At 40.7% G+C, this 12,252-nt stretch overlaps 1 protein-coding gene across 1 annotated transcript; it reads left to right on the top strand.

Annotated features, from left to right (window-relative positions):
• Positions 1-25: 25 nt before the first annotated feature.
• Dynlrb2 (dynein light chain roadblock-type 2) lies at positions 26-8,969 on the top strand. The gene is made up of 4 exons (XM_015496042.2): positions 26-139; positions 2,303-2,378; positions 7,721-7,888; positions 8,722-8,969. The coding sequence occupies exons 1-4, from the start codon at positions 137-139 to the stop codon at positions 8,763-8,765; spliced, it is 291 nt and encodes a 96-aa protein (XP_015351528.1). The 5' UTR covers positions 26-136; the 3' UTR covers positions 8,766-8,969.
• Positions 8,970-12,252: the final 3,283 nt, after the last annotated feature.

The raw sequence follows: 12,252 nt of genomic DNA, 5'->3' as shown, positions 1-12,252 counted from the left end.
CCTTGAGAGACGCCGACCACTCCGTCTCTCTTCCGGGAGATTGCTTCCGCCTTCGTCGCCTGGCAACGGCTGGAAGCGTTGTTGACATCCGCGGAGGCGGCGGTGGCTGACTGAGCGCCGAGTCTCCGCCGCTGCAATGGTAAATCCCGCGTCCCCGCCGCCCCCACGGCGCCCGGGCAGGGACTTCGCGGCCCGGCTCCCGGGGCGCGGCCACGCTGGGGCTCCGGAGGCTTCGTGCAGGGGCGCAGGGAGACCGCCGAGGGGGAGGTGTGGAGATGAGGGGACGCTGCCTTGGGGGTTAAAGTCTGGAGGTGGCGCGTAGACAGGAGAGAGAGGCTGAGGAGGTGGAAAAGGCCGAGGGGGGATGAGAAAAGCGGGAGCCAGTAAAGTTCGCAAGGGCGGAGGCGAGATGCAGAGGAGAAATGAGATGCTGCGAGGAAAGGGAGGGTGGGATGGGGAGAGAAGCGCACAGAGAGGAGGGGGAGACTGGGAGGGAGAGATAGCTCCTCCCCTCCCCAGCCAAGAAAGAGAGAACAGGAATGTAGGGAGGGGAAAGAAAATGGACTTAAAAGAGGAGTGAAAAGGGGGTGGCAGTGGGGACCAAGAAGTTGTACCAGCAGGACTCGGAAAGCAGAAGAGAAACACTGGGAGGAGAGGAAAGGCCGGGAAGAGCAGAGAGTTTGAGAGTGAATGAAGTAAAGGAGAAGAGGGAAACAGGAGACTGGTTGTCAGTAGTGTGGACATTGTCTTAAAGGTCAGACATGTAATAAGTTATTGAGCCTTATACAGTTATTAGGCTTTAGTGCAGTTTCCCAAAGTGAAATGCAAACATCCATTGCAACTTAAGATGGTCCAGAAATACCAGATAACAGAGTGAGTCATACTGTGAGACACACATGTGTGTGTCTTTAGAATGTACACAGGACCAACTTTCTGGCACTATCAGGTCCTTAAGACTACTATCATTGGTAATTTCCATTTTTCATCTGAAGAGCAGACCACTAGCTCAGAACTTCCATTGCAATGGAACATAATAATATGCCCTTTTCCGTTTGTTGTACAGTTATTCTTTTATGACAAATGATAACCAGGTTTCCATTCATGGCAGTGATGAATAGTTTCCTCTTAAAATGCATTTACTTCAGTTTTTGGCAATGAGGATAAAGAACAGGATTGGTGAGTAATAGATAGCATTCGTAACGTCAAAAATCATGAATTTAATGCGATAATGCCTGAAATGTAGAAAACACCTGGAATGTGGTGGAAAAGGGAACATATCAAGACCCACTAAAGTGGAAAAGGAAACCACCTTTTGATCTAAAGTAACAAAATGTTCACCTGTATGGTCTTGGCGGGAAAAAGTATAATAAATCTTCATCAAGAAACTGTGAAGAATGCTGTTTGATTCCAGAATATCCAGTGATTGCTCAGAAAAATGGTAGATACAATCTACCATGTGCAGGTTTGGAAAAGATTATTCTTGAATTTTGTATGTCTAGAGAGGAAGAAAACATATAATAGGATTGCTGCATAAAATATATTCAAACAGGGCTGAGGCTGTAGCTCAGTGGCAGAGGCACTGGGTTTGATCCTTAGCACCATATTACAAATAAAATAAAGGAACTCTGTCCATCTACAACTTCAAGAAAATTAAATATATTTTTCAAATAGAAGAGTTTAATATTCATTCATGAGGTTGGGATGTAATTGTGCATTACATTGAACATTACAAGTTAAACATTCAGCTTGTATCAAGACTCAAGATCTAATTATCAAGAAAATCCTGAAACATGTTGTTTTCAAAGAACACCCTTCTGTAAATGTGATCATTTGAATGAACCCCCCCCAATAGATTTCCCATTAAAGGCTTTTTTTAAACAGAGGGAGGACATGATGTAGTTCTATAAATATTTAAAGGACTATAGAATAGAAAAGCAATTTTTGTGACTACAGAAAGATCGGCAAGTGAAATATGATCCAGGGAAGATTTCTTTGCAATATAAAATATTCTTCGGTATCATATGGGGACAAATAAAATGAGTTCTTGTGAGGCAGTAAGCTCTGTGTCTCTGGAGGGGTTCAAGCCCATGAACTTTTCAGGGCTGTAGGCAGGAAGAGGGGATCTTATACAGGCTTGTGTGGGGGACTTTACAACTTTCAAGCCGACTTTTAAAAATCTGAAATGACAGCATCTAGTACAGAGATGGTGGAAAGGGTATCCTTGCACACATCATTCTCCTTAGGACTGGTGTCAGTCAACCCAAAGACCCTTTTGATTAATTGCCTCCCTAATCTCTTCCAGGCAGAGGTGGAAGAAACTCTAAAGAGGATCCAGAGCCATAAAGGGGTTATTGGAACAATGGTTGTAAATGCAGAAGGTAAATATGTCACAGGCTGCCTTCTTGACACAAAGGAGCCCAAGCAGGAACCTCTTTTTCTTTGCAAAATTTATGGCAAACATCTTTGAATTAGATATTAAAAGCATATTTTGTATATTTTAGCTAAAGCAGTTACTTACCAAGCATCTATTGAGTATATATTAGATGCCAAGCACTCTGCTAAGAGCTAGGGCTATAAATATGAACATCTAAAAATACCTATATATTCCTAAGAAACACTGTAGATTGTCTGCTTTTTAAAGCTTTAGTAATTTTCTTTCATCAGTTCTGAGTGCCAGTAAACCTATCATGTTGAGGTCAGGGAGAATATCACAACCAGCAGGTTGCTTTTGTTTTAACATTATGAAGAGTTCATAGTTTCCGTCTTTATTTTGAATGAAATTATTTCTTTACCAAATTTCGTTAAAAAAAACTTTGAGAATTCATTTTAATATCATTTATCGAGTAGTCTTTGTGGATATAGTATAAGAAGAGCCAGTGCATTTCCAACTAGGAAATCTGGAGACTGGACAGGAACTTGCTCTCACTGCATTATCCTCATTAAGACTCCGCACAGCGTTTCCCCTGCCACACTGTTCCATGCCCAGCTGGCACCTCTTCCCCTTACAAATGCCTGAATTAGCAATGAAACCATCAGGAGCCTGTAAGGCATTTGTAAGGGGAAGAGGTGCCAGAAATTCCAGAGCATGAGTTGAAATAAGAGTAGCTACTTAACATAATTCATGGTGCAACCATACAATTGGCATATAACCAGGTCAGGGCCTGGTAGAATCCATCAATAAATATTCATTGTGCAACCACCAACTGAAAGTCTGCTTAAACTCCTTACCGTTAAGAATGGAAAATAACCTACTTTCATGGTGGTTGTGACAATTAAATGAGATAATAATTGCCAAGTCCCCAGAACAATAGCCAATACTTAACAGAATTGTAATAAAGTAATTCTGAGAGTGTGCGAATTTAATTTTTACAAAAATATTGTTCTACAAAATAAAAAATTCCACAGTGCTAACTACATGTAATAAATATGACTACAATAAATTCACTCAGCCTGAGAACCAGAGGGGGAGAGGATTTAGGATCATTTCTACAGAGAAGTCAAGAAGTGTGTTACATATTTCTAGCAAGTGGTTCAGCCCTATTTCCTAGACCTGGCTAAACTGCTTATTTCCAAGTATTTGCAACTGCTGTGTCACACTCCCTGAATGTGCTATCTGCATGATTTCATAGAGGTGCTGCTGTATCACACACCGATGGCTTCAAACCACTGAAATTTATTATCTCTTAGTCTGGAGGTGAGAAGTTGAAACCAAAATATCATGGGGTTGTGCTGTCTTTGAAAAATCCAGAGGAGGAGCCTTTCTTGCCAATGCTCAATGTTCCCCGGGCTGGGCTGACAGACATCACTGAAGTCTGCCTCCCTTTCACATGGCCTTCTCCTCTGTCTCTGCTTACACTCAGGGAGCCCAATTATATTGAATTAGGGCCCACCAAAATCCCAAGTGGCTTCATTTTAACTCATTACATCTGCAAAGACCCTATTTCTAAATAAGGTCCTCTTCTGAAATTTAGGTTGGACTTGAACCCAGTGCATTCTTCTGTGGCACCCAGGCCAGTTCATCATTCTTCTGTGGCACCCAAAGCAGTTCATCTGCTTTGTTGGCAGATCTTAACCTTAAAGCACATAATCCTGATGATATGCATCAGATGTCTGAAAAATATCCACACCCTGGATCTGTAATCCCTCTCCTAGGAAATACCCTAAGGAGTGGTGAAGAAAGGTTTATTATAAGGGTACTCACTGAGGCATCATATGCAACACGCACAAACAGACAAATAAGAAAACAAAGCTGTCTCAGATCAGGGGAAATTTTTAAGTAACTATGTATTAGCTGCTTAATGAACATGACTCTATTAAAAATGTTCAAGGATATTTGAGGATTTGGGGGAGCCACTCAAAGTATTAGATGAAAAAGTCAGGTAACGATGCAGTTGCCAACTCTTTCTAATCATTTATGTAGCCAGTGCACACATGCATTTAAATAAGGAAGAAACGGTAGGCATATGTTATATATAGGGGTTATCTCTGAGTAGTGGAACTTAAAAAGCAAATTTCACTTTATTTTTCTGAGGTATCTCAATCAAAACTCCTCTCATAAAAAGGCAGTAAAATAACATTTTAAATAGCCATTAACTTTTAATTAACCTCTACTAGGACGCATAAGGATTCAGGGCACTTTTCAAGATTGCTGGATACTCAGTTTTCACCTGAGAGTCAAATTAACCTTTATCCAAAATATAAACTAGGGGCTTATTTTTATGGTCAGATCATTAGTAACCACAGTATATGATGAAGATATTTATTAATAGCATACCGTGTAAGTAGTGTGACCAGAATGTAATAAAATACTCAATTTCAATAGCCTATTCAATTTTAGATAAAAGTGCCATCTATTCGAATGCAGATCTGCAGCTTTCAGAAATCATGTGAAATTCATATTGAAAATACTTAACCAAGACGGTGTTTGTGTCTTGTTCTCTACTAGTGGTTTTGGTCTACTAATTACAGACAAAGCATTTGAACACATTTTCAGATTGCATTTGTGGTTAGAGGTCCTATGTCTATCCATTTCATTCTCATCATGTAGCTTGCTAAATATTAGTCCTTTGTTTCACTGTTATTGAAACATAGACTCTTCATGACAGTAGACTTATCAGTTTGTTAATGCTGTATGGTATAGGTTTTGATTAGACTAATTGTTAGCATTGGTTTCCCATTTATAAAAGCATCCATTGTTTATAATATGGAAACCCTGATCATTGCAATAGATAGTGGTGAGTATAAATATCTCCCAGGCAGTCATACCTATCATACATTCTTATGTATATAAACATGATTGCTGTGGGCTCTTAATTTTAAATATTCTTGACATTTCTAACAATGAATCATTTGAATTTCATTAGATTTTTTCAGCCACTCAGCCAATTCCTTTTATTTTGAAATACAGTCTATCAACCAAAGTACAAATGTATGGTTGAAAATGACAAACTAATAAAATAATGAGTACAAGCTTACTGGGATCATATAGAGTCATATTTCAAAGTAGTTCCATAAATTCAGCAGTATCAAATTTTAAAATGTTCATGCTCTTTGTTCTAGAAGCTCCATTTTAGGAGTTTATCCTACACATACAAATAACTGTGAGATGACATACATTGCAGTTTTTTTTTCTGAGAGTCAAAGATTGGGGCAGCCTACTGCCTGTCGGGAGGGTGTGTTGTCTAAGTGACATTCATTGAACTGACTGTCACTAATATGATCACTTAGCTTTACTTGTGCTGAATCAAACAATGATACCATTTTATACAGATCATGAACACAAACACATGCATTCTTGAGCTGGCCTAGAACTCCTGTAGAGAGATGCCCAGGACACAGCAGTTACTTCTCAGAAAGGAAGTGAGTGAATTTTATCACGTGCTAAAATTACTTTTTACTAAATTATTTTAATTACCTTGCATGGTACCAAGCAGGAGCTCAAATAAATATTTCTCAGTTGTTTTCAAGTATCTGTAGTGTATATGAAAAACTCCCAGGTGTTTCCATAGTGGGCACTTATTATTCAGAAAGGCTAGCTATTTTATTTATTGACTTGGGGCATGAACAGACTAACTAAGTAGGCCTGAGATTTTGATTCATAATCTTGTCATCTACATTTTAAATAATTTATTCTGGTTGTATTTCTTGTTTTGACACTGAGCAATGCAGACTTCATAGGCAGTGAGTATTTAGGATGCAAAATAAAACTATTTTTCAGAAAGTTCTCAAAGGTTGAGGGCTGGCTATGTTCTGTTTCCAGCTTGTTAAAGATCCATGCTTTGTGAACTTCCCTCAAGTGTAAAAGACAATCACCAACCACCTTTCAGGGGAAGAGTGGCCAACAAATAACAATTCAGAAATTAATAGTTTTATGTAACACCTAACAGGAGAATAGGAGTCCCTGTAAATACTGTCCTTATAAAGTTTAGTGCAATCTTTTTGGAGATAGTGATTATCTTTAAAAGAGGTTGGTCCGTTTCAAAGTCAAAGTGCATGGCTTCCAGCAGTTTCATGAAAACTTGATAAAATCCTAAGTTTGTAATATTCTTCCACTCTTTAAAGTGCTCATCTTGTTTAGTAGTTTCGAGCTACATTTTCTGAAGGAAAACTAAGAGCCATGTTCAACTCTTTTGTTTATTGGCCTTAATTCAGCTACCTAAGGAATTTGACCACAATCCCAAATTCTCTTCCTGTGTTCTCTAAAATAAAGACACACTTGCAAATCAAATCTTGGAAATTCCTGTTTATCTGGCAGTTTAAAATACTTTGAAGGTTATCTTTGATTACATACAATATTTGTAAAACACCTATTACAGTATTGTTGCATAATGGGCCTTGAACCCTGGGTGGCCCCGACTGAGCTAGATTGATATGCACTGAACTGAATTATATGTACATATTTTCTAGCTAGAATTCTTTGGTAAATTAATAGATTGTGTTTTAAACCATAATAGAACAACAAAGCTAACAAGTAGCCAATTTTATTAGTATTTAAATAAAGAATAAGTGCAAAACCAGGGAGCACACCACAAAAGTACAGTATCTTTGTCCCCATATTTTTCTAACATAAAATGTAAGGTGTTATGTTAGAATACTGTGTGAGGAATTAGTAAGAAATTGTGAGAATCCCTTTTGATCTCATACACAGTGATATCCCTTTCCGTTTCTGATTTCGGGGAAGAAGACTAACACCATGTCACAGACCAAGTTTTTCAAAGCAGACTTGCTGTAGATAGGATGCTTGGGGGCATGCATTTTATATAAAAACATGTTAAATTAGCACTGAAATAAATAATAAACAGCTTCCAAATGATTCATACACAAAAAATATTCATCACATCATTAGCTATAAAAAATATACCAAGTGACCAAACAAAAGGGGATTGTTTATATTACGATATATGCATAAAATAGTAAAGCATGCAGAGATTGAAAATAATAGTGATGATGTTGTCAACAAAGACAGCTTGTATGCTATAACTTAAATGAAGAAAAAAGCAAGTCTAGTTTGTAAATATGGTTTGACTTAACTATGCTTAAAAAATCTTTGCAGAAACAAACAAAGGCTGAAAGGAAATAAACTGAAATGGATACCGGTGAGCAATGTCAGCCGTCATTTTTTCTTTCTTCTTGCAATTATCAACGTTTCCCAATATTTTTCCAATGTGCATTTTACTTTTATAATCAGAAAAAAATAACCCAAAATTAAATCTCATAATAGGCATTCCAATCCGAACCACCTTGGACAACTCGACAACAGTTCAATATGCAGGTCTTCTCCATCAGCTGACGGTGAAAGCCAAGAGCACCGTCCGTGATATCGATCCTCAGAATGACCTCACTTTTCTCAGGATCAGATCGAAGAAACATGAAATCATGGTAGCTCCAGGTAATTTGGCATTTCATTTCATATGTAAAGATTCTTTATTCTTGACTGGTTAAAAGCCTTGTTTCAAAGAATAGGGAGTACAGGTTTTAACATACAGTATGAAACATAATATTCTTTCATTACAAAATGGAGATGTTTGAATCTTGAGGTTTCAACTTGAAAAACATATGAAATTAGCAATTTATTTGACCTTTGAGCAATTTGAATTTTGCCCACTTGGATTTATTAGTAGTAATCAAAAGAATTTAGCTGTAATTCCCCTTTTTGGTGAACTTAGCACTCAGACTTTCTGGAGAGTGGCAGAAAGTCCTCCATCCTGGAGACAGAGTAGGGGGTGGATCCAAGTCCCATGGGGCCAGAACCCTCTTTGTGGGTAAAGCACTGTTACATGGTCAACCAGAAGACAGCAGCCACAGCACCCTTCCTTCCTTGAAGGAACTGAGTTCACAGTGTGAATAAATAGCTGGAAGTCAGGCTCCTACATAGAATCTAGAACACACTTGTGCATGGTACGTCGATCAAATCAGAATTGCCCATAAACTAAATAAAGCTTTTTCTACAGCTGTGTTCTCTCCCTGGCTGCACATTTATATCACTTGCAGAGCTTTTTAAAAAATTATCCATGGCTGGGACACCACCCCAGATCAATGAAATCAAAATCTCTGGAGCCAGCCTGAGGAAAAGGGTATTTTTAAAGTATCCTGGTGATTCTGATGTGCAGCCATTGGTCTACACAGGTCCACGCGACGTATGGAAGAGAAAACCCAGTCTAGCTGAAATGTTGATGAAGGATAATTTTAGGGTGAATTAATTTTGTCCATGTCTCTCCATAGATAAGGAATATCTTCTGATTGTCATTCAGAATCCATGCGAGTAGACCTTCCACCACCAAGTCTATCCTCACGACACTGAGTTGGAAACACTTCACTCTTTAGTGATTCCTAAAATTATATTCCAGTCTGACTGGGTCTTTGGACATTCTTTTCTATTTTTACATCTAAACTATTCTACATGTCTTTTTAGTCCCTTTTGATTGCATTGTGAACCTGTACTTTTGCTATATAATAAATTCTGGTATGTATGTCTCTATTTTTTAATAATACAGGTTGAATAAAGATAGAAGTCAGAAGCACAGTTCTCAACTGTGCAGCACCTCTGCTCAGCACCTCTGCTCAGCACCTCTTTCATCCCTTACAAAATTCCTGGGGTTCCTGCTTTTACCACACCAGCCTGAGGAGACCAGGAATGGGCCTTGGACAAAGCTGCATACATACACAAAACAGAGTAGGTGACTCCAGAGGGCTTTGCTTATACTGGGTGTGTTAGTCACCTTTTCACCCCTGTGACCAAAATACTTGACAGGAAAAATTTAGAGGAGGAAAATTTTATTTGGGGCATACAGTTTCAGAGTTTCGTTCCAGAATTGGCCCAGCCCATTGCTCTGAGCTTCAGGTGAGGCAGAACATCATGGCCAAGGAAATCTGGTCAGCTGCTGAAAGCCAGAAAGCAGAGAGAGGGAGGAGCAAGGGACAAAATACATAACCCCCAGCGTACACCCCTGGGGCCCACTTCCTGCAGCCTTGCCTACCTGCCTAGAGTTACCAACTGGTAATCCTTCAGATCACCACCCCAGTGGATCACCACACTGATTAGGTTATGGCTCTCATAATCTAATCATTCACCTCCTTGTTAAGGCAGGAGTTTTTTTGGGGGGGCACCTCATATCCAAACAAAAACACCAATTATTTCAAACATTAAGAAAACAGCAAATACAACAGATTGTCATTTACCCCAAAACTAGAGTAGATGTTAATATTTTATCATATTTCCTTTATTGCATCGCGAACCTGTACTTTTATTTTAAAAGTAAATTTTGTATTTTGAGATCACTAAAGATTCCTGTGTGCCGGGTGTGGTAGCATGCACCTGTAATCCCAGCTGCTTGGGAGGCTGAGGCAGGAGGATTGAGGATTGAGTTCAAAGCCAGCCTCAGCAAAAGTGAGATGCTAAGCAACTCAGTGAGATCATGTTTCTAAATAAAGCACAAAATAGGGCTGGGGATGTGGCTCAGTGGTTGAGTGGCCTTGAGTTCAATCTCTGGTACCAAAAAAAGAAAAAAAGATCCATGTGTAATGACAGAGATCCTATGTACCATTTTCCCATGGCAACATCTTGCAGAACTCTAATTCAGTGTTGTAACTGGGAAGAGGACACTGATTTGGTCAAAATCCCTGCCAGGATTCCTCAGTTGCCCTTTTGTAGACCAAGCCCCTAACCTCTGGCCCCTGGCAATCACAAATCTGCCCCCATTTCTATCATGTGTTGTAATTCAGTAATCTTTTGGGACTGACTTTTCTCACTCAGCATAATTCTCTTGAAATTTGCTCATAATATAAATGAAACATTACAGATTCAACCTGCTTCTCTCCTTATGCCTCTGTCCTCCTTCCCTAGAGGACTCTAGTCAGGAGTCCCAATTTTGCCATGCAGGGGCTCCCAGGTGCTTTTCACCCACATTTTCCTGCTGCTCTTCACAGCAAGCTGTGCAGGGAATGGTGCATGGTAAGTTCTGCCACACCCACGGCCCCAACTTGCAGCCCGTGAGGTGTCGTGGCCAACGACCGTGTAAGTAGAAAGGAAGGGCTGAGGCAGAGCCCGAGGTAAAGGGATGATGGGAAAAGAGACAGGTCACAGATGGAAATCACCCAAGGTTTAGAGAGAAAATAGAGGCTCAAGCCAAACAGCCCGCCTGTCCAGCAGATGTCTGAGTCCAGCAGATGTCTGAGCCCCGCCGTGTAACTGGGTGCTTCTGGGAATTCTCAGCAGGTAAACTCAACAGCGGTCAGGAACAGAGCTAGGAGTCACTAGTCCTAGATTCCTCACATTCTGGCTCTGCCACTGTTGTGGTTTAGATTTAGGTGGCCCCCAGAATCTCCTGTGGGAGACGACACAAGCATGTTCCCAGGGGAAGTGATTGGACTGTGAGAGCCGTGACCTGATCAGTGGACTGAGGCACTGATGGGAATTGGCTGGGTGGTGACTGTAGATGGCCAGGGTGTGGCTGGAGGAAACAGGTCCTGGTGGTGGTCTTGGGGTTCCTGTTTTGTCCTGGTGGCCTAGCTGGCTGCTTCCTTGTTGCCATTCTGAGCTGCTCTCCTCGGCCATGCCTCCTGCCATGATGTTCTGCTTCGGTTTGGGTCCAGAGCTGTGGAGTCAGCCGACCACAGACTAAACCTCTCCCACTGGGAGCCAAAATAAACTTTTCCTCCACTAAACTATTCTTGTTGGGTATATTGGTCACAGAGAAGAAAAGCTGACCCAAATAGCCATCCACGAGCAGTGTGAGCCTCAGCTTCACCTGTAAAAATGGTAGGCTAAGAGAACCCAACCAGGGTGAGGTTCACGGGAACCAGCTGAGCTGGTAGGGAGGAGGGAGAACTCAGCCAGACCTCTACTGGGGTGGTTGAGGAGCGGCCCAGACTCACGTGAGTGAGCTCCAGTGACAGCTCTGGGGTTCTCACATCACCAGGTCAGCATGATCATAGGCAGGATGCTGACTTCAGAGAAAAGGCAACTAGTGGGAAATGCCCCCAGTTACAGCAGGAGCACAGCACCCCCTAACTGCAGGTGATTGCACCCAGAGAGGCTGCGGGGCCGAGAGCTGAGGCTACAGCACACCTCTGACTTTGAGCCATCTCCCCACACTATAGAGAAAGACTTCAAATGTGCAGAAGATTAGAAAGAATAACGCAACGAACACGCATGTACACATACATTCACCAGCTGTTAATATTTTATGACATTTGCTTCATCTAACTACATATTTTATATGTGTAAATATATATTTTATAACCACATACACACTATAAAAGTTGCAGATACCATAGTACTTTAAACACTTCAGCAGGTATTTCCCCCAAAATATATCCTCTTTCATAACCACACTACTTCAATATACTTAAGAAATTTGATATAATATAATCTAATATGCAGTCGTATTCAAATTTCCTTAGTGGTTCCAACCATGTCTTTTATAAATTTTTTTAAAATCCAGGAACCTATCAAGGGTCACACTTTACATCTGGTTTTCATGTCTCTTTAAGATTTTTAGCTGCTCTTAGAAGCCCTTATTGTCTACTTCTCTATCTCTAGACACTATCATATTTGTATTTGCTCTCCCTAGAGTCCCCAGTGCCACCTGCCCCGCAGGCCCCTTGAGTCCCTGCTGCTTGGACCCAGGCACAGCTTGTACCCACAGCAGTTGGCCCGAACTCATCACAGATGGGGGCTTCCACACCATTCGGCCTCTTCCTTCAGCCCAGCAAAGTCTGGGTACCTTAACCCAGTGCTCATTCTTCCCGGAC

The sequence above is a fragment of the Marmota marmota genome, unplaced genomic scaffold (genome assembly GCF_001458135.2).
Source record: "Marmota marmota marmota unplaced genomic scaffold, marMar, whole genome shotgun sequence".
NCBI classification, from domain to species: Eukaryota; Metazoa; Chordata; class Mammalia; order Rodentia; family Sciuridae; genus Marmota; species Marmota marmota.
The sequence above is the reverse complement of the archived record's forward strand: the minus strand, read 5'-3'. Positions and strand labels throughout refer to the sequence as shown.